Source organism: Palaemon carinicauda, chromosome 37, assembly GCF_036898095.1.
Source record: "Palaemon carinicauda isolate YSFRI2023 chromosome 37, ASM3689809v2, whole genome shotgun sequence".
NCBI classification, from domain to species: Eukaryota; Metazoa; Arthropoda; class Malacostraca; order Decapoda; family Palaemonidae; genus Palaemon; species Palaemon carinicauda.
The window spans coordinates 46,668,587-46,689,828 of NC_090761.1; the positions used below are offsets into that span (position 1 = coordinate 46,668,587).

Genomic DNA, 21,242 nt, shown 5'->3' on the forward strand with positions numbered 1-21,242 from the left:
AGTTGATAATATTTAACTAGACTTCACAACCTTATACTAGGCTAGAAAATAAGAAATAATAAGTTATTTCCTTTTTATTAATTTACTTTACAAAGTGATAGGAACAAAGTAAATATATGCTCAAGATTTAAGGGGAGGCAATGTATTGTAAAGTGTACTTTAGGTAGTTATGCCTCTTCAGACTTTGTTGTTTTAGAGTTTTGTACATGGAAAAGTAAACTGAACAGTATCTTGAAAAATTTTAGCTTATAAGCTCTTTGAATATTCAGTATTCTTTCTGACTGTCTGTTTTACTCTTCAAGGAATCAGCTGTTTTGTCTTTTCTTGGTGTAACAAATCAGGCATGAATGGGACTTGTATGTTCTGGTGATTATATTGTGTCAGAAGTTTTTATTTCTTTTTAAGTACCCTTTTGTTTTTTCTGTAGAGTATTAGAGGTTATTGGGTGCAGGAGGGAAAAGCTAAGTGTAGGAAAAGGCAGGTTATGGTACTAGTACCGATGTAGTTAAAGCTCAGGGTTATTATATATATCTATCAAGGCACTCTTACCAAGTTTTGGCATTAGCCGACATAAAAAAAAAAATAGGGGGCGTAACTTTTGTGTTCCTAGCGTCTCCCGGCCTCACGAGGGATTTGGTCAAGTTTGGCTGGTAATGCTATGGTGCTACGTCCCACCCTCCCCCGTTATCCACCACGAATGAAGCTTTGTATGCTGAACCCCTACTGCTGCTACCTCAGCGTTCACCAAGGCAACCAGAGGAAGCAGCAGGGCCTATCGGGACTGCATCACAATCGCTCACCATTCATTCCTTTTTCTAGCACACTTTTGCCTCTCACATCTATCCTATCACTTAGAACTTTTACCCCTCTATCCATCCACCCAAATCTTGACCTTCATCTTGTACTTCTCCTATCAACTCTTGCATTCATCATCATCTTCAACATATAGCCATTTTCCATTCTCTCGACATGGCCAAATTACCTCAACACATTCATGTCCAATATAGCTGGTAATTCATTTCTTACACTGTTTTCACACTCAATACTTCGTTGCTAACACTATCTGATCAAGATACACCAGCCATACTCCTCATACACTTCAGCTCAAACACATTCAATTTCTGTCTCTGTCGCTTTCCTTCCGGGCAGTTCCATAGGAGTGAGTCCCCAACCTATACCCACACTCTCTTCTGAGAGTGCACGTTCACCTTTTCATAAGGCTGGAAACTTAGGAGTTCTACATATGCCTGTGCATCTTAGACAAACTTGAAGATTCGAATTTCTGTGCACTCATCCAGGCCTGAACACTACTATGCTACCCCGCTACCTTATAGGGGTATTTCTCTTGTTTGTATTTGCACTCACTTTTTGGTGTAAACTCTTTTAAGTATGTAGCTTCGCCGGTTAGCATGCACTCATTTAATCATGAACACTAATTTTCACGAGAGCGCCCATGAACACTTGTGGTTGCACACGCCCTAATCTAAATCAAGAACTACTATGTGAACGCTAGATCACACGTGCACATGGTATTCTTCATGCGAGAACGTTTTGCTAGGTGAAGGTAACCCAGTATGTAGTTGCCTCATTCTAGAGGTGAGAGGGTACGTAATAGGTACATTTCTTCCCCAAGTACTGTTGCTTCAGAAGAAAACACAGTCTAATTATGTTTGATCCACATAGTTGTGTGTTTCCTATGACCTCTCCAAGAATATATAGTCGGTCGGCGGCGCCCACTCGTGTCCGAGTATTGGGTTCTGTCGTTAGCCATCAGCCTCCTATCTGTGGGGTGGGTGCTTATGCCTGATGTGGCTGTTAAGTCCTAGTCTGTGGTGGAAGAGTCGCGGACAGTGTTCACAAGGGAGGGTAGGTGGTGGGCGGGGCTGTTCTAATCGCTCTCTCCCTCTCGTCCTAGCCTCCTCATTTTGTCTCCTCCTCTCCTCGAAGTCCACGGTGCCATGGTGTACTGTACTCCTCCAGGTTTTCCTGTCCCTGGCTGTTTCTTCCCATGAGGAAGGATCGATGTCAGTTAGAGCCAGGGTGCGCTTTAGTTGATCTTTATAGCGCATTTTCGGGGCTCCTCGTGGTCTGGTGCCCTGGGTCGTTTCTCCGTAGAATATTTTCTTTGGGAGCCTAGATGGATCCATCCTATGTACGTGTCCTATCCAGCGGAGGCGGTGGTGGATGATGGTGGCCTCCACGCTGGTCAGCGAGGCACGTTCTAAGACTTTTAATGTTGGTGGTGTGGCTCTCCCAGGGGATTTTCAAGATCTGCCTCAGTTTCATTTGTTGGAAGCGTTCTAGGTTTTTAAGATCGTTTTTATATAGCGTCCATGTTTCACATGCATACAGGAGCGTGGAGAGGACTACTGCCCTGAACACCATTATTTTGGTGGTCATTGTCAGTGCGTGGTTGTTAAATACGCGGCGGTTGAGTCGGCCAAAGGCGGAGTGGGCTGCCCTGATCCTGTTCTCCACGTCCTTTTTGCTTGTGGGAGCTGATGTTAGGATGCTCCCTAGGTAGGAAAACTGGTCCACCTGTTCTAACGGTTGGTCATTCACTGTGGTATTGAAGTTGGGGAGCATCAGTCCTGGTGGATGTTGGACGAGGGTCTTGGTTTTGTCTGAGTTGACTTGCATCCCAAAACGTTCGTAGGCAGAGTTGTATACATCAGCTAACGACTGCAGGTCCTCTGCCGTCTGACCTGGGGTGGCATTGTCGTCAGCATACTGCAGTTCTCGCACTGCACACAAGGTGGTCTTGGTTCTGGCGCGGAGTCTAGCGAGGTTGAAAGCGCCTCCATCCATGCGGAAACGTAGGTCGACTGAGGGTGTGTCTGGGGGAATCTCGTTGAGCATTGCTGCGGTGTATAGCGAGAAACACGTCGGGGCCAGAACACAGCCCTGCTTCAGGCCGCCGTTGATGGGAATGGGTCTGAAAGAGAGTTCTGGTGGCAGACTCTCCCAACCATTCCGTCATGGAGGGCACGCACCAGCTTGACAAAATCGGGTGGGCAGCCATATCTTTTGAGGACAGCCCACATGGCAGGTCGAGGTACTTTGTCGAAGGCCTTTTTCAAATCCCAGAAGATGAACATTATGGGCTGTTGTTGTTCGAGGCTCCTCTCTTGTAGTTGTCGCGCACAGAAGATCATGTCTATGGTCCCGCGGGAAGGTCGAAAGTCGCACTGGGACTCTGGCAGGACGTCTTCTGCGAGAATAAGGAGGCAGTCAAGGAGAATCCGAGCGAAAATCTTACTTGCGATACTTCGTAGTGATATTCCCCGGTAGTTGTTACAGTTCTCCCTGTCTCCCTTCTTGAAGATGGTAGTGATGTTTGCATCGCGGAAGTCACTGGGGGGGGTCTTGGTCTCCCATATTTTCAGTATAAGGAGCATCAAACGGGTCCTCAAGCCGGGGTCACCGTGAGTGAGGAGCTCCAACGGGATGTTGTCTGGCCCTGGGGCTTTGCCGGGCTTCATGCGCTGCAGGGCCTTGTTGAAGTCATGGATGGAGGGTGGTAGTGCCATCCAGTGACGGACGGGATGCTGCGGGGTCATTCGCAGGAGATCGTCTGGGGTGTCTGCTTGGTCATTGAGGAGGTTCTCAAAGTGAGACCTCCACCTGGCCAGGATGCCCTTGCTGTCGGTGATGGTCGTGGCCCCATCCGCGTCCTTCAGGCTGCCCACTGATGATCGTGTGGGACCGAATATTTCCTTTGTTGCTGCATAGAATCTGCGCAGGTCACGTTGGTCAGCGAAACTCTGTATTTCTGCCGCTTTTCTTTGCCACCAGATGTTCTGGGCTTCACGGATACCTCTCTGGCAACCAGCTTCAGCCACCTTGTGAGCACATTTGTTAGCTGCTGTTGGTTGGTTTTCCAAAGTCAGGCGTGCTTGTCGTTTGGTTTCAATGAGAAGAGAGATGGTAGCATCATTCTCATCAAACCAATCCTGCCATTTCTTGGTGGTGTAGCCTAGTGTTTCCTCCGCGGCACGGGCCATGGCGTTTCTGAGGGTGGTCCAGTAGTGCTCAACAGTGGCTTGACCCACAGGGTCTGCGAGGTATTGTTCGCAGGCCTCCTTGTAGTTATGTGCCACCTGTGGGTTGCGGAGCTTACTACAATCAAAGCGTTGGTGTGGTACGCTGTCAGGTGCCCTTCTGGGTGGTCGTAGGGTCGTCACGGAGAGTCGGGAGATGAGGAGTCTGTGGTCCGTCCAGCAGTCGTCCGCTCCGGGCATGGATCGGGTGATGCAGACGTCTCCTCGATCTCTGGCTCTGGTCAGGACATAATCCAAGAATATGTGAGGAAGTTATATATCAGGAGAAGTGGTACTTACCAAGAGTATCTAGCCCTATGCGGTATTTGGTGACAGGTGTTCATGCGCCTGATAACAACACGCTTGTACCCCCTATTGGGGAGGAGGGTGCCCTCCTATTCCTGCCCTTCCAAAAGTTCTCATGAGATGACAAAATCAAGGCCACTCTGAATCTTACGATCATTGAAAAGCCACAGCGAGTATGCTCTATCATTGGAATGACTCCTCACCACCAACTTTCCTTCACACATGTCTACATGGTGTTGAAGGCCACACTTTTACTTTTGCTCATCAGAAATGGAAGTACTTAGAGGGGCATGGGTGCTAGGAGTACATTGGCCTCTGAGGAGTCAGACTTTCAAGTTTTCTCTCCTAGTTCATTCTTGCCTGGTATGCAAGGTAAGACCTTACATATCAAAAAACCTTCCTTCCCTGAAAATTTGAGAAAACATTTCAGTACGAGGTTCGTCAGGTGTTCACCGCGCTTGTTCAGTAGTATGCATTTGGACCCTTCACTTATGTTCTATAGTGACCTTTGAGTCAGAACTTCTGTCATCTTCGTTGTAGATCTTCCAGTATGTCTTCATGGGGATGTTCCAAATATGTTCCTCACTGCTAAGACAAGTTTCTTCTCACATGTTCTCTGCAATCATCTTTTCCCATGGGATCAACCTCAATCCGAAACCATGCTATCGACAGCCAAGATTCGGAACCAGTTGATCGGGAATGACTCAGTTGGGATCCACACAATTGAAACTTACGCTCCTTTTTCAGGTGATCATTACTTTCAAGTTACTATTTAATCAATTCAACTGATTCTGTTACCTGCTCCTTATCAGCACTCATACCACCTTGAAGAGAGAAGACCAATCAATCAAAGTCTCTGGAGACCTTGACCGATTCCTGTACATGGTTTCATTGAAGGAGCAGCACAGTTCCAAAACCCAACCCTGCTTGGGAATGGTGTTTTAGGACAGAATATTGGAGATCCTGTTACTGCTACCAGTGCTAAGTCTCATGTAAGACCAAGCATATCACAACTGGTCAGGACGTAGGCAGCCACTCTTGTTCGTTCTGCGCCAGAATATTTTTCAATGATACTTAGATTTTGAAAAACGTTGAGACATCCACCGGTATGCATAGAGCTTTTCACTTGGGAAACGAGCTTAATACACTCTCGCACCGTATGTAAGGTAGATTTTGTATGAGGAACGTTTCCTTTGCAGAGAATACGTTGTGATATGAAGTATAGGGGTTTACATGCCTGACATGGTAGTGGTTTGCGGACTGTGGCCAAAGGTAGCACCCAAACTGCTTAGTGTCCGAATGCCGACCACAACCCGACGTTCACTACACAAAAAATATACAACGGTGGAATTCTCAAAAATCTAGGTAACAGGTCAAAAGAACGGAGCACTGGGCACCACCCCTTGATTTATACTGGGCAAGGGGACCCAGCTGAAATCACTTTCTTAAATTCCCTTTCCTTGGGCTAGCTGGATTAACATGAAAGATGAACGTTGATTCATTTCTGGGAAAAACAAGCAGCACATGTGAATAGCTTGAATTTAAGGTTAAATAGCTTCAAGTTCAAGTAAGGGTCAGAACATTAGGTGAAAGGGAACATTTGTTAACTTATAACGGGACACAGTGTGGGAGGAAAAAAATATGATAAATGATTTATTAGCAAGATTAAAAAAAAACAGTGGCTGAGAAAGGAACACAGTGTTGTAAGGAACTGGAATAAATTTGCCCTCATAAAAACAAAAAAATATTTCATAGTAAATGAAACAAAAAAGACTGTCAGGAATACATTAACATTTTTGTTGTCAATTCAAATAATCAATTAAAGGCAAAATTAGCATCACTTTACACTCCAGCCTCAGGATAACAAGAAAAAAGAAAAAAAAATTTGAATAATAAAAAAAAAAAAGAATTCACATGCTGGACATTCACAAATTTTCCTTAACCAATATCAAATCAACATGTTTTAGTACATGATAATCACAACCGTGTGTATTGCCTGGGTGGACCAATTATCTTAACAACAAAACACTACTCCTACACTAATCTTAAAGGAGAACCCCGCAACACTGTGGTTCATAGTCTGCATGAACAATCCACGGGGTTTAGGAGCTGACGACACAAAAGTTTGGCTATTACTGCAAAAAACTGTTCTATGCCACTTTATGTTCACTAGGTTCTGGGGCAAATATTTAAAAAAAATGTCCTTCACTAAGTTCCAATATGGAATCACATTCTGTGATCTGGTGATGTAGAGTAGCAATATCTTGAGCCTTGTTGATGTAATCTTGGATACTCGAGTTTTCCAACTGTCGAAGATCTTTTTTTAACTGACTGAGAATACTGATGAAGATCCATGCCTGATGTCAAAGCTTCTCTAATGACATCATCTTCTAGTTGAGCCTTGAAACTTGAGTTTATATCTTCACTTTCTCCCGTTTCACTCATTTTGATCAATGCATCATTTATTTCTATCAAAACGAGATAATCATGTTTTGCGATACATTGGATTCCAGGGACGGATGTACTCACTCTTTTCCGTATGCTGTACATACAATACACTGAAGAATAAACTTCCCTTACACTCCCTACTGAGTGTAGGGGGCTGCTGTCAATACAGTATCTGTAAAAAAGATAATAACGGATCAAAGCATTTTTATGGGGCACAGAGGGATATACAGTGAACCCTCGTTTATCGCGGTAGATAGGTTCCAGACCCGGCCGCGATAGGTGAAAATCCGCGAAGTAGTGACACCATATTTACCTATTTATTTAACATGTATATTCAGAAAGTTAAAACCTTCCCTTGTACGTAGTACTGTTAACAAACTACCCTTTAATGTACAGAACACTTAATGCATGTACTAACGTACCCTAAACTAAAACAGGCACAAATATTAAGGGCGACTTTATATCATGCGTTTCCTAAACACGCCAAAAAGCACAATAAAAAATGGCAACCAATGTTTTGTTTACGTTTATCTCTGATTATAATGAAGAAACAAACGCATTTACACATCTGTGTACAGGTTAGTTTTTGCATTGATTATATTGATTATTCAGTACAGTATGTTGATTTGGTTATTACTAATGTTTTTCCTTAATTTTTCTTAGGACTTCCAAATGAAATGTTTTTCTTTAAGATGCCGCCTGAAACGACGGCGTCATAAAGTACGCTCAGTAAACAAACTAAGGAATTTAACGTGCATGATGAAAGTGATAAATAATATTACAGTAAAAGCTTTTATAAAATATGTTACAGTATTACAAATATTATTTACCGTATCTATATAAAATCATACATACGTAGCAAAGCAGGAAAACAATCTACGAGAGAGAGAGAGAGAGAGGGAGAGAGAGAGAGAGAGAGAGAGAGAGAGAGAGAGAGTTGTTTTACATACGTAAATGTAAATTTTAAACAGAAAAAATAGCCCCATTTCATTTAAAATAGTTTACAAATATTTTACTTTATCATATTACAGTAGTCTGTATAATACTGTAAAGTTCAGTACAGTATGTTGTTGTTATAGTCGTGGCGATGAAATTCTCACGAAACAAAAACACGCCATTTGATTACAACAGCTGATTCATTCTCTCTCTCTCTCTCTCTCTCTCTCTCTCTCTCTCTCTCTTCGTGTTATACAATACTTACATTTAGATGAAGAAACTAAAATTAGTTTTCTTAGTGTCAATTAAATACGAAACGAAAAAATTAGGCCGAGTCTACATCCATTTCAATCATAGCTAAAAATACGGCATCCGATTTCATCAGCAAACCACAATTTTTTTGGGAAATATCATTATATTCTAGAAAATTGCCACTCTTTAAATAGTTAATTGCACATTAAGAAAGCGTGTACTTTTGTTTTTAAATTTCGGGTGTGTTTTAAAAATCGAGTTTTGTTGACTTCTTTTTGTTTTACTTTTGGCTGTGATTAGATCAGCTGTCATCTAGCTGCCGCTCTTGAGTGTGTACGAATACACTAACAAAGTATCGTTTATACCATTTCTTAACTTATTCAAACCGTCTACAGTATACAGTTGATATTACATAAGCACCAATGTGTTATAACCTATCAAATTTTTTGTTTATTACATTTAAACTCTCTCTCTCTCTCTCTCTCTCTCTCTCTCTCTCTCTCTCTCTCTCTCAAAAGTTTCATTTTTATTGAAAATCAGTCATGATTCAATTTTTCTTACTTTCTCCAATCTCGCACCATCGGTCACATCGCGGTATTTTCGATATTTGACCCTGCATTCTGAGAACATACTCGTATCTTCCAAACAGATGGGATTTCCTTGACTTTCTATCAGTTCCTGATAGGAACTTAGCACAAAATCTGCCATATCATCATAACCAGATAGTTAGGAGGTTGAGAGGAGTTATTACTTTCACTCCTGTACAGGACCAAAATTCCTGGACATTTCATCACCTTATTGAGAAGATTGGCTACCTTTTAAGCCAAGGTTTAAATTGTAGCACCTATGTCCCTATGATTAGCTAATGGATGTTTGTTAGAGTCATCTTCCTTTCTCTTGTATTTTACCAAAAAGGATGACTTGCCCAGGAAAGAACTTTCCAGTTTAGTTCTAAGGAACTTCCTATCATCAATGAGTGAGTCTCTTACTAAAAGACGAATGGCTTGTATATGCGTATGAACAAGTAACAAATAATAAAAGTAATTTTAATTTTTCTCAGCTATACAAACCTGAGTCTTATTAATTAGATTTCTTCTCTCGACCACCCCTCTCAGGCCTTGGCCCAAGGACAAAAGTTGCTCTTATGCATCACCTGTCATTAATCAACTACCTTGTTTAATGATTCCACCTTGCACGGAAGTAATATTCTATTTTAAGGGGGCCGGCCGGCTAATGCCGTTTTTTAAGGACAGGACTTTGACATTCATATCACTTCATAAGGTGATATAGGACATCTCAAAACTGCATAGGATTTTTGCCTCTGACCTTCGGTTTTGCGCGCTAGGGCGATTTATCCTGAAAATTAGTATTTTTCAAATTATGTTTCCTCCCTTGATAATTAATATTAAGACCCGGAATTATTACCCTATATAGACCTGATGTACACCTTCAATAAAATGAAGTTGGTTTTTTTTTTCTAAGTTTTTTTTATAAAAGTAATTTTTTTGCTAGATATGAAATTTTTCATTATAGTAAAAAAAAATAAACCCCAAAAATTAGAGGAAAAAGAAAATATGAAACCAAAAATTGGTAAAAAGGGTAACATTTAATTGTTTTATAATGTCTTTCTAAGTTATATACCAAATTTCAATGCCATATCTTTGAAACTAAAGGAGAAGATAGATAATTAGGAATTTTATGTTCCTTTGTGGATATTTAAAAACAGAAAAAAAGGATTTTATCATAATTTAATCATAAATGAAGATCCTTTTGCTCAATATCTTGCTTCCTTTGGCTCCTGTCAGGCAAGGTAGCCACTACTCCATCCAGACCACTCTCTCCCTCTTTGCGTCACTACCGATATTACCCACTTTTTAACTCTTAATAGAGTGAATTTTCTTCTTCCATATGTAAGCAAGATGTTAAAATTGTCTATTTCTTTTTGAAATGATAAAATTCTTGCAGAAAACGAGAAAAACAAATGTAAAAATGAATGAATGTCAGCGGTCAAACTCAGACATACATTCTCTATGAGGTTTGTGGTAGGACTGTAAGGTGAAGGGTGTAATTTTCATGTAATAGATTATCTTGTGACTCATGGAAGCTATACAGATGCCATTGTTCACAATTTCTTCTACATTAAAATGTAATAATTATCAAAATTTACAATAAAAGAAGGAATACTGCATTTTCTTGTAGGGAACAATGTTTGTGGTTTATTGGGTTACTTTTACTAATTACCCTGTAACTATGAAGGTAAGAGGAATTTTGACAAAATATTTTGTATGTGCATTCTCCATTGCCATACGAAGCTCAGTGAATTTTTTCCGGATTTTATGTCTTTCCTCCTATACCCCCATATATTGGTATTCTGGCTGGCCCCCTTAAAGGATTCAGGATTGAGTAGTTTGGAAAAATACAGATTGGTTTTAAGTATTGATAAATATGATTTTTTTTAATATCTTTTGTATACAGTACATACCCATAGTAGTGAACTACCATATATTGATTTAAAATCTTATATCCAGTTTTTCATATTTTTTCCATACCTAAAGTATTTGCTATTATTCTATTATAAAACTCATCTCATAATAGAAATTTGCTGAACTACGAGAAATCTAAATAAAAACACCAGATTAGCAAGGGTTTGGTTTGTAGAGTTTTTTATTTTTCTTAAGTTTATAGTTCATGGTAACTTACGTAATCATATCTGATTACATAAGTAATCATATATGACTGTACAAGATGTACGTGAACACGAATATTGTTAGGATTTGAATATTGTATCAAACCTCAGTGCTATTGCAAGAATATCTGCTCTGTATCTAGTTACATAAATGTGCCTATAATAAAATGGTTGATATCCATGTAAAAGATATTTTTAAAACAATTTCATGTCAGAGTATTTTGCTGTCTCACTGACATTTTGTTTCAACTTGCAGGATAACTTTATCAGAACAGTGCCCGAAGAAACACCAAAACCAAAAAGACCCCGGAAAAAGAATAAAATGCCCATTTTATCTCGATATGGAAAGCGAAGTAAAAAACGCCGGAGATCTTCCAATTCTACAAGTTCCATTATTCCTTCAACCAGTGTACGACCTCCAATGGCCAGTCAGTCTTCACTCTCCTCACCTCAACCATCACCCTCCACACCACAAACATCCCCTCATTTTTCTACTACATCCTGTACAGGTAATGGCAGCGGTTTATATCACGTTTGTAAAGTCAGTTGTTATTATTTGGTGGGCATGGTATTTTGTATTTTCATTGTGAACTTGAATTTGTTTCAGAATACTTTTTATAATTCTCATGTAGGGATATGATTGTTTTACCGCAAAATCATCATTTATATTTTTACCCTTTCTTGTGTCGTGAAATTTCCCACACACTTCAGCTGGTGTTTGTAACCCAGGATTACAAACTACTATACATTTCTTTTATTATTCATGCGTTTGCTTTAGAATGAACTAGTATGGAGTTTTAGAAAATTGTCCTTTCTATTTGAGGATGACACAACCTGTTTATATTTTCACTTCATTAATTTCATATGTAATTAGTGTATTCCACTGACATGAGATTAGTGCAATTTTGTTAAATTTTCTGAAGGTGGAAGTAGACAACTATTAAACAGTTTACCATCTGTTCTTGATAGTTTGCTTAAAAAGAATAAATTATCAATTTTCTTGTTTGTTTGTGGAAAAAGAACAACTAGTGCTTTTATGCTTCAGTTCAAGTTAGGGTTGCATTACTTATTGCATTCCTTAGCTCATATTTGGCTTTTTGGTGACTGGTATATGTTGATTGGGACAATTTGATCCCAGATTTTCTCAAGAGACCTGTGTGGAGGACAGTTTGGTACTAGAAAATTATATCAAAATGTGTAGAGTACATTATTTTCATATATTTGACCCTATGATATTTTCAATGCTTTGTTGTAGTAAGTATTTAAAATATAAACTAGATTACACAATTTCAATGTAATCTAATTTTTTATTTTCTGGACATGATCCATGATCCATGTACAAAATGATTCAATGGGATGTCTGGTAATATATTGAAAGAGGACAACCTTTTGTTGTTCATGAAGGCATGCAAAGTATAGTATGGATTTGTTCTTACATATATACAAGGCTTACTTCCTTTAAAATAGGGAAATATCTTGATGGGACTTAGATGTGAAAGGAGATCTCTCCAGTCTTTTCTGTCTTTTACCTGTCTTGCAAAAATGCCATATATTAGGCCTTCCTATCAGTTTCCATCCTGCCACTTCTATATCTGTGCCTTTTCCATATCACTTCTCATCAAATGACCCAACCATCTCGATCTTTATAGTCTCCTTTTTTCCCAGTACCTAGACAGCACATCATTTCAATAATTTGGCATTCGTTAAGGCCTTGGAGCATGTGATGGCCTTCTTACAATCTCCAATGCTGTACAAAAATCTCTTGATTGTGGTCAGGAAGTTTATGTGATTGGCCCTGATTTTAGTGCTGCCTTTGACCGTGTTAATCTTGTGGCCCTTGTTTTCAAACTCAAACATTTGAGAGTAGGTGAGTCTTATCTTAGCATCATTATTGAATTTTTAAGTAATAGATCGCAAAGAGTTGTTGACTGATGGACATCATAATGAGTTTAGGATTATGATAACTAGTGTTCCTCTTCCTCAGAGTAGTTTTCTTGGTGCATACTATATACACATGACATATGGTTTGGCCTAGAAAACAAGCTCATAGCATTTGTAGATAATGCTACTCTCTCTGCATCAATTCCATCTCCTAAATGTAGATCTTTGATTCTGCCTTGTTTCGAATATTGTTCTCCTGTCTGGTCTCCAGTTGCTGAATCTCATCATAATTTGTTGGACAGGAACTTGCGGGCTATTTTTTTATATTAATCTCTCTCTCCATCGTTCAGTGAGTTCATTATGTATGTTGCATAAGTTTTTTTTTAAATATTAACCACCATGTTTGTAATACTAAGTATGCAGTTAATTCTAAGTTATACCTTCTCCATACTGCACAGTATTCTAGAAATTTTATTCCAGCAGCAACCAAGTTGTGGAATGATCTTCCTACTCAGGCTGTGGAATATATGGAACTTGCAGCAAATTTTTGCGTTAAACAGGCAAACATAAGTCTCTTTTTATAGTTTATTTATGAAAGATCTATTTTAGTATTGTTACTGTTCTTAGATTATATTCTAATTGTTCATTACTCTTCTTTTAGTTTGTTTATTTATTTCCTTTCCTCAATGGGGTATGACCTGAGTTTCCCCTTTTTACAGTTCAGTTTATTTTACAATAGCTGTCAACATTTATGAACGTCAAGGGAGTATAGAAATATTGAATTTTAGTTTGTTCCGTAACCGAAATACAAACCACGCTATGTACATTGGGTTTACTTTCGGCGTAGCTGAAATGACAAGCGAATAATTTTTAACGAGGGTTAACTAACCACGCGCTAGTTAGCGGGGGTAGGGGAAAGGTAGCTTGCTACCCCTCCCCCCCACACACCGGTGATTTGCTTCACTTCACTTTTGGCTCCGGCGATGAACAGACGTGTCTGTCCATCGTCCTCGTTTGACAGCCTTAATCTTTTGTGCTTTTCCTCAGCTTGTGTGTTTGAAGTTAGCCTCGCCCTTGGATGTCCAACATGCGCAAGTGCCCTGGTATTGCCGGTCGCCCTTGCGGTACTTTCATGTCTGCGGTGGATACAGATCCTCACACCCTTTGCCCGCAGTGTCGAGGCCGACGGTGTGACAGAGATAATACTTGTAGTGAGTGTAGGGAGTGGTCAGCCTCCCAGTGGGAGAAGTTTAGCCGCCGGCGTAAGAAGAAGTCGATGAGAGACCGTTCTCCTTCTGGGGTTCCCTTGAAGGAGGAAGGCTCTCGGGACTCTTCTTCCGCCGCCCAAACCTCCTCCGAAGCTCCCCCTCGTCCGGCTCCTAAGGAGAGACCGCCGAGTGGGAGCGCAGGCCCTAGTTCTGTTTCCCAACCTTCGGTGGGGGAGAGGGCGTCGCCTCCCATAGCGGGGCAGCTTCCCCTCCTCCTCCGGGGGAGGTTTTTGATAATGATCCTGTGTCTCATGATGATCTTTTTCAGCTTTGGGCTTCCTTGGGGCTGAAGGGCCTGCCCTCCAAGGAAGCCCTGTTTGACCTTGTCCAGTTGGGGGCCGCTGTTAAGCAGTCGCCGGTGATAGCAGAGGTAGATCCTCTGTCTATCGTCGACGTCGTGGTGACAGAGGCTTCCGATGGGTCGGGGCAAACCTCTGCGGTTCCTGATGAGGATGACGTTGCTGAAGGCTCTCCTCCCCCTTCTGTACATCCTTCGAAGGGGGAAGGGAGTCCCACGGGCTCTTCTGCTGCCAAGCCTCCCTCTCGGGGGAGCGCTTTGACTGAGACTCCCCTTCGGAGGACTGATGATCCTGACGACCCCCCTCGTGGCCGCCTTCGCCGTAAGGCTCACCGTCCGCTACATCGCAAGGGCCTCCCGTCTCCCTATAAGGGTGCTAAGAGGCGCCTTTTTTAATCTTCGCCTCCTTCCTCCGATGGGGGGACTCCTCACCGTAAGCAGCCTGCAGCTCCTGTCTCCTTAGACCTCTCCGGGGATCGATCTCGTTCTCCAAAGCCTTCCAGACCTTCCGTCCCTGGTGCAGATGGACAGCAGTCTGACCTCGTCATCTAACGGGCAACGGTCCCTTCGGGACAAAGGGTTGCCTCCCACGGTGTGGGTGCTTCCCTTGCGCGTCAGGGTTCCCTTGCACGCCCTTCTGCAGTGTTAGCGCACAGGCGCTCTCCTGCTCGTCAGCGTTCTCCTGATCGCCAGCGCTTTCCTGTTTGTCAGCGCTCTCCTGATGATCGTCGCCCCACTGCTCGCAAGCGCTCTCCTGAGGACACCGAACATTCTGCTGTCCCTGTTGTGCGCCCAGCGCGCCATAGGTCTCCTGAGCGCTCTAGATCTCCTGCCCGTCAGAGCGCACCTGCGCTCCCAGTTCCTGACACGCGCCCTGTGCGCGCACGTTTGCCCGCGCGACCGAGAACTTCGGTTCAGGTCTTGGACAAGGACTCTTCTTCTCCTCGCGATCCTGCTCGTCAGCCTGTTCCAGCGCAGCAACGCTCGCGGTCTCCTACGCATACTTCTAAGGCTACTGTACGCCCTCGCGCCCACGCTCCTCCTGTTCCTGAGCCCGTTCATGAACGTTCGCCTTTGCGCAACGCGCCGGCAGCTCCCACACAGGATTCCACGCGTCGACCTCCTGCTCGCCAGCGATCACAGACGCATCAACGTTCGCCTGCTCGTCAGTGATCTCCTGCGCGTCAACGGTCCCCAGCACGTCAGCGATCCCCTGAACATTGGCGATCTCCTGACCGCCCGCGTGATTTTTCCCCTGCGCGCAAGTGCTCTCCTACGCGTCGGCGCCCAGAGGATCTGGAGAGACATGGGTCTCCTTCTACCAGCTCGCCCACGCGCCAATGCATTCCCTCGCTGACACGCCAACGCTCTCACTCGCCAGCTCGCCCATGCGCCCACGTGATCGTTCACCCGCGCGCAACCGCTCCCGCGCTCGATTGTCTCCCCGCGATTGCGCGCCCACGCTTCAACAGCCTCTTGTGCGCGACTCCTTAGTTTCGCCAACGCACGAGCGTCAGCACGACCCCCGTTCGCGTCGGGTTCCGCAGCTCGTGACAGCAGCAGGGACGCGTGTCGCCAGACCGCAATCAGGATCGCCCCCGCCTAAGCGCAGGTCTCTTTTTCAGGATAGGGAAGACCCATCGAAGAGGGCAGAGCAACTTTCTTCCCCTTTTTCCTTACAGGCAGGTCCAGTGGTGTCCACTCCGAAGGATCGCCGGATTCCCTTCCCTCCAGCGGGAATTTCGGACTCTGTGTCCGTGTCTTGGCAGTCTTGGTTTGGTCCTCTGATGCGGGCGTTAGTGAAGGCTATGAAGCCGGCACTCGCCGATCCGATCAAGGACACAAGCCAACGGCGGCCTTGCCCCCGCTGAATAGAAGGAGAGGAGTGGACTTCATGGTGACTTCTCCTAGGGAGAAGCTGGTTCCTAAGAGGTCCGTCAAGAAGGTTCCGTCCCCTTCGCAGGCGCTTTCTCATTCTCCTGAGGACGAGGCTTTTCCGTCCTCAGGAGAATCCAGTGAGGTAGCGGTCTCCCCCTCGGCACCAAGGGGGGAATCGTCTCCTTGTTCAGGGGAATCGTCTCGCGTGGAAGGCGCCTTCCAGACCTCTTTTTTGGGGTCCCGTATCCCGCCCAGGAGGGAACCTAAAGACTCCAACACGATTCCGAAGTCGTCTTCTCGAATTCGTCAGGATCCAGCTGCACCCCGGGAGAACGTCCATGCATCTCCCCAGGAAGAGATTCTGGGGACGGGAGACTTAGCTGGCAGTCCACAGGAAGGAGACCAGCAAGAGTCTGAGCATGCCCTATGGCAAGTTCTGAGCCTGATGAGACAGCTCAACGGGGTCATGGACCCCGTGATCGCCCCCCGTGAAGGCAAGGACACGGTCCTGGATCAGGTGTACGGAACTCAGAAGCCCCCCAAGGCCAGCGCGGCTTTGCCCTGGACCCAGGGGCTGAAGAGTGCCAGAGCCAGGGCCAATGCTCAACTCGCGGTTCTCGCTTCCTCCAGTCGTTCCTCTGCCGGGAACAAACTCCTCCCACCTCCTCGTCTCCAGCAGAGGAGGTATTTTGAGATCATGGGGGAGTCTAGCCTCGCTCTTCCCCTCCATCATTCGGCAGAAGAGCTCGCTAGGGGAGTTCCCCTTGAGAAGCTCTCCGCCCGGCAGGTGACGTTCTTGGCGTCGGAGATCCTGAGCCATGAGAAGGTCGTGAAGTGCGCCATGCAGGCCACTTCGTGGCTGGATATCTGGCTAGGTTCTCTGGGCATCCTATTGCGCTCCGAGGATCTGTCTAAGGAGACCAATAGGAAGGCCCTGGAGACCTTCCTCCTCTTGGGCACTCGCTCCATCGAGTTCCTAGCACATCAGGTTACCAACCTTTGGGCCAACTCGGTGTTGAAGCGTCGTGATGCGGTGACCGAGAAGATCCACCCGAAGGTCCCCGCCGTGGATGTCTGCAGGCTCAGGCACGCTTCCCTCCTTGGGGGGAATCTGTTCGAGCCGCAGGACATGGAACGTACAGCTGAGAGGTGGAGGAAGTCTAGCCAAGACTCCCTCCTCCAAAGGGCCCTTGCTTCTCGGCCCTACAAGTCTCCAGCTCTGCAGCAGCAGCCTCGCAAGACACCAAAGCAGGCGCCGGCAGCTAAGAAAGTGGTGTCTAAGCCCTAGCCCTTTCCAGCCAAGGACAAGAGGGGCGGTTAGTCCTCCAGGGGAGGCAAGACTCCTAGAGGGAGCGGCCGCGGCCGCAAACGCAAGGAGTGGCAGTCCCCCCGTGTGTCCACCTGTGGGAGGATGCCTTCAAAGTTGCGTGCACAGGTGGCAGCAACATGGAGCCGATGTTTGGACGGTCTCCGTGATCGGCCAAGGGTATCGCGTCCCATTCACGACATCTCAACCTCCCCTGACAGCGAATCCAGTGTCGTTTAGCTCCTATGCCATGGGATCGGTAAAGGCGCTAGCCCTTCGGGTAGAAGTCGAGACCATGCTCAAGAAGGATGCTCTCCAGGAGGTCGTCGACGGCTCCCCATGCTTCTTCAGTCGACTCTTTCTTGTAAAGAAGGCGTCTGGAGGCTGGAGACCTGTCATCGACCTCTCAGCTCTGAACAAGTTTGTCAAGCAAACTCCGTTCAGCATGAAGACAGCGGACACGGTCAGACTTGCGGTGAGACCACAAGACTTCATGTGCACACTGGATCTAAAGGATGCGTACTTCCAGATCCCAATCCATCCGTCTTCCAGGAAGTACTTGAGATTCAGCCTAGACAGCAAGACCTACCAGTTCAAGGTGCTGTGCTTTGGTCTCTCCACAGCACCTCAGGTGTTCACCAGAGTGTTCACCCTGATTTCATCTTGGGCGCACAGGAACGGCATCCGTCTTCTTCGTTATTTGGACGACTGGCTGATCCTAGCAGATTCGGAGTCCACCCTTCTTCGATACCGAGACAGGCTTCTGGGACTTTGCCAGGATCTGGGGATCGTGGTAAATCTCGAGAAGTCCTCTCTGCAGCCATCCCAACGACTGGTTTATCTAGGCATGTTGTTAGACACCAATCTCCACAAAGCCTTTCCATCAGACGACAGGATAGCAAGGCTGAGGAGGGTGGCGGAACCCTTCCTCAGGCAAGAAGAGCTTCCCGCCCAATCGTGGTTGCGTCTCTTAGGTCATCTCCCCTCCCTGGCTCGTCTGGTTCCAAACGGCCGTCTCAGGATGAGATTCCTGCACTGGTGGCTCAAGTCCAGATGGAATCAAGGATCCAATTCCCCGGACTTACAGGTCCCGATAGGACCTTCGGAACAGGCGGACCTGCAGTGGTGGCTGGTCGACGAGAACCTGCGAAAGGGAGTAGATCTTCTCGTCCTCCCCCCCGGAGTTGACTCTGTTTTCGGACGCGTCAAAAGAAGGGTGGGGGGCGCACATTCTGGACCAGAGGACCTCAGGCCTTTGGTCACAATCAGAAAAGTACCTGCACATCAACCTGCTAGAGATGAAGGCCGTCTTTCTGGCTCTTCAACAGTTCCAACGGACCCTGGCGGGTCACTCCGCGGTAGTGATGAGCGACAACACCACGGTAGTGGCTTATGTCAACAAGCAGGGAGGTACTTTTTCGCAGCAGCTATCCCATCTTGCAGTAGAGATTCTGAAGTGGACCGAAGTCCACTCGATAACACTATCAGCTCGCTTCATTCCTGGCAAGAGGAATGTGCTCGCCGACAGTCTGAGCAGGGCTTCACAGATAGTGAGTACCGAGTGGTCTTTGGATCCTCAGATAGCCAACAAAGTCCTGACTTTGATGGGGTTCCCCGACCGTGGATTTGTTCGCGACAGTTTTGAATTTCAAGCTGCCCCTGTACTGCTCCCCAGTCCCGGACCCCAAGGCACTCTGGCAAGATGCTTTCCAACAACGGTGGGACAACATCGACGTGTACGCCTTCCCACCGTTCTGTCTGATGAGAAGGGTGCTCAACAGGACCAGACTATCGGTCAACTGTTTGATGACTCTGATAGCTCCACTATGGCATCACGCGGAATGGTTCCCGGACCTTCTGCAGCTCCTGACGGAGCTCCCGAGAGAACTTCCCCCACGACACAAGCTACTCAGGCAACCACACTGCAACATCTTCCTCAAGGCTGTAGCCTCGCTTCAGCTTCACGCCTGGAGACTGTCCAGCGTCTCCTCACGGAGAAAGGCTTTTCGCAACAGGTTGCGGAGAGGATGTCTCGGCACCTGCAAAAGTCCTGTGAGGGAGTCTACCAGGCGAAGTGGAGAGTCTTCTGTGGTTGGTGTCGTGGGAGGGGTATCTCTCCACTCGATGCCACTATTCCAGCAATAGCGTAGTTCCTCGTTTATTTGCGGGAGGAAATGCGCCTTTCGGTCTCAGCGGTGAAAGGCTATCGCTCAGCCTTAAGCTTGGCTTTTAGGCTGAAAGGAGTGGACATTTCTTCCTCGCTGGAACTCTCTCAACTCATACGTAGCTATGAGCTTACCTGCCGTCAGTCGGAAGTGAGGCCTCCTCCTTGGAACGTGGTTCGGGTTCTCAGGGCTCTTAAGAGACCTCCCTTCGAACCATTACGCCAGGCCTCTGATTGCCACCTGTCTTGGAAGACGGCTTTCCTGCTCACTTTGGCCTCTGCCAAGCGAGTTAGTGACCTTCATGGTCTCTCGTATGACATCGCCCTTTCAAGGGGATGGGGGGAGGTAACGTTTAGGTTCGTCCCTGAGTTTGTTGCCAAGACTCAGAATCCTGGAGTGCCAGACCCACAATTCGACTCTTTCAGGATCGCGAGTCTCCGTTCTGTAACAAGCGACCCAGACCAGCTGCTACTATGTCCAGTGAGGAGTCTAAGGTGTTACTTGAAGAGAACAGCTGCAGTTCATCCTCAAGTGCAAGCATTGTTTGTTAGCACAGGCAGGACGAAGAGGAGGGTCACCAAGAATACCATCTCGGGTTAGATTCGAAGGGTTATCCATCACGCCTTGAATCCAGACCCTCCTCCGTCACGTCGCCCTAGGGCACACGACGTCAGGGGCATTGCTACGTCCCTGGCCTTCAAGAGAAACTTCTCTGTGACGCAGGTGCTTCAAGCTGGGGTCTGGAAGCGTCAGACGACCTTCACAGCCCACTACCTGCAGGACGTGACCCACAGGAGCCTCGATACCTTTTCTATCGGCCCTGTGGTGGCTGCACAACAGCTGGTCTAACCTCAGGCTCCTTTATGGACAAGTAGCAGTAGGTTGAGGGCGTTGTTACTCGGTTTTAGTCTGCGTGAATGAAAGAGTATGTCTGACCCTTACTTCTTTCTTCATCCTCCCCTCTCTTGGGGAAGCAGCATCCTGGTCTCCGCATAGCTGACCTCAACCTCTGCAGGTAACCCATGCTTCCTTGTGCTCCTAGTATTAAGTTTAATACTGTCGCGTCCCCCATACCCTGACGAGGTGGTATTGGGAACGTCCTATCCTGGATTCCTATCTAAAGGTCTCAAGGTCAACTTCATAGGATGAGTCACGCTCTTTCCTCCACACACAACTTATGTAGGCCACACGTTCCTTGCGAAGCAAGGAACTTGTGAGGTGGAGGGGCTCCTTTTCTCAAGTGCTACTCACTGGGAAGTGGAGCCCCCGGGTAAAGCCAAAGTCAGTAAGGCTGGGGACTTTCCACCCTACCTAAGGGGTAAGTCACCCAATGTAAATAGCGTGGTTTGTATTTTGGTTACGGAACAAATGACAAATTCGGAGATAATTTGTATTTTTCCTAACTATACAAACCTTTGCTATTTACACATATTTGCCCGCCAGCCCTGTCCCCCAAGTCAAGTCCTACCTCTAAGTGAAGTGAAGCAAGTCACCGGTGTGTGGGGGGCGAGGGGTAGCAAGCTACCCCTTCCCCTACCCCCGCTAACTAGCGTGGGGGTAGTTAACCCTCGTTAAAAACGATTGGCTCGTCATTTCAGCTACGCAGAAAGTAAACCCAATGTAAATAGCTAAGGTTTGTATAGTTAGGAAAAATACAAATTATCTCTGAATTTGTCATATTAAAATTTTGTTTTTAGTGTCATTTTCCTTTTAATGTATAGTATAGTGAATGTTCTAGTACTAGCTTTCCTGTGTATTGGCCTTTTTTTGTGAAGAAA

The 21,242-nt window shown here is 45.6% G+C and overlaps 1 protein-coding gene across 5 annotated transcripts in view; it reads left to right on the top strand.

Annotated features, from left to right (window-relative positions):
* Window positions 1-21,242, top strand: part of LOC137629622 (streptococcal hemagglutinin-like) — a 127,430-nt gene that overhangs the window by 70,046 nt on the left and 36,142 nt on the right. For all 5 annotated transcript variants that reach the window (XM_068361126.1, XM_068361124.1, XM_068361125.1 and 2 more), the window contains exon 9: window positions 10,925-11,177. In XM_068361126.1, the coding sequence (XP_068217227.1) occupies window positions 10,925-11,177 (253 nt within the window). The remainder of the gene's footprint in view (window positions 1-10,924; window positions 11,178-21,242) is intronic.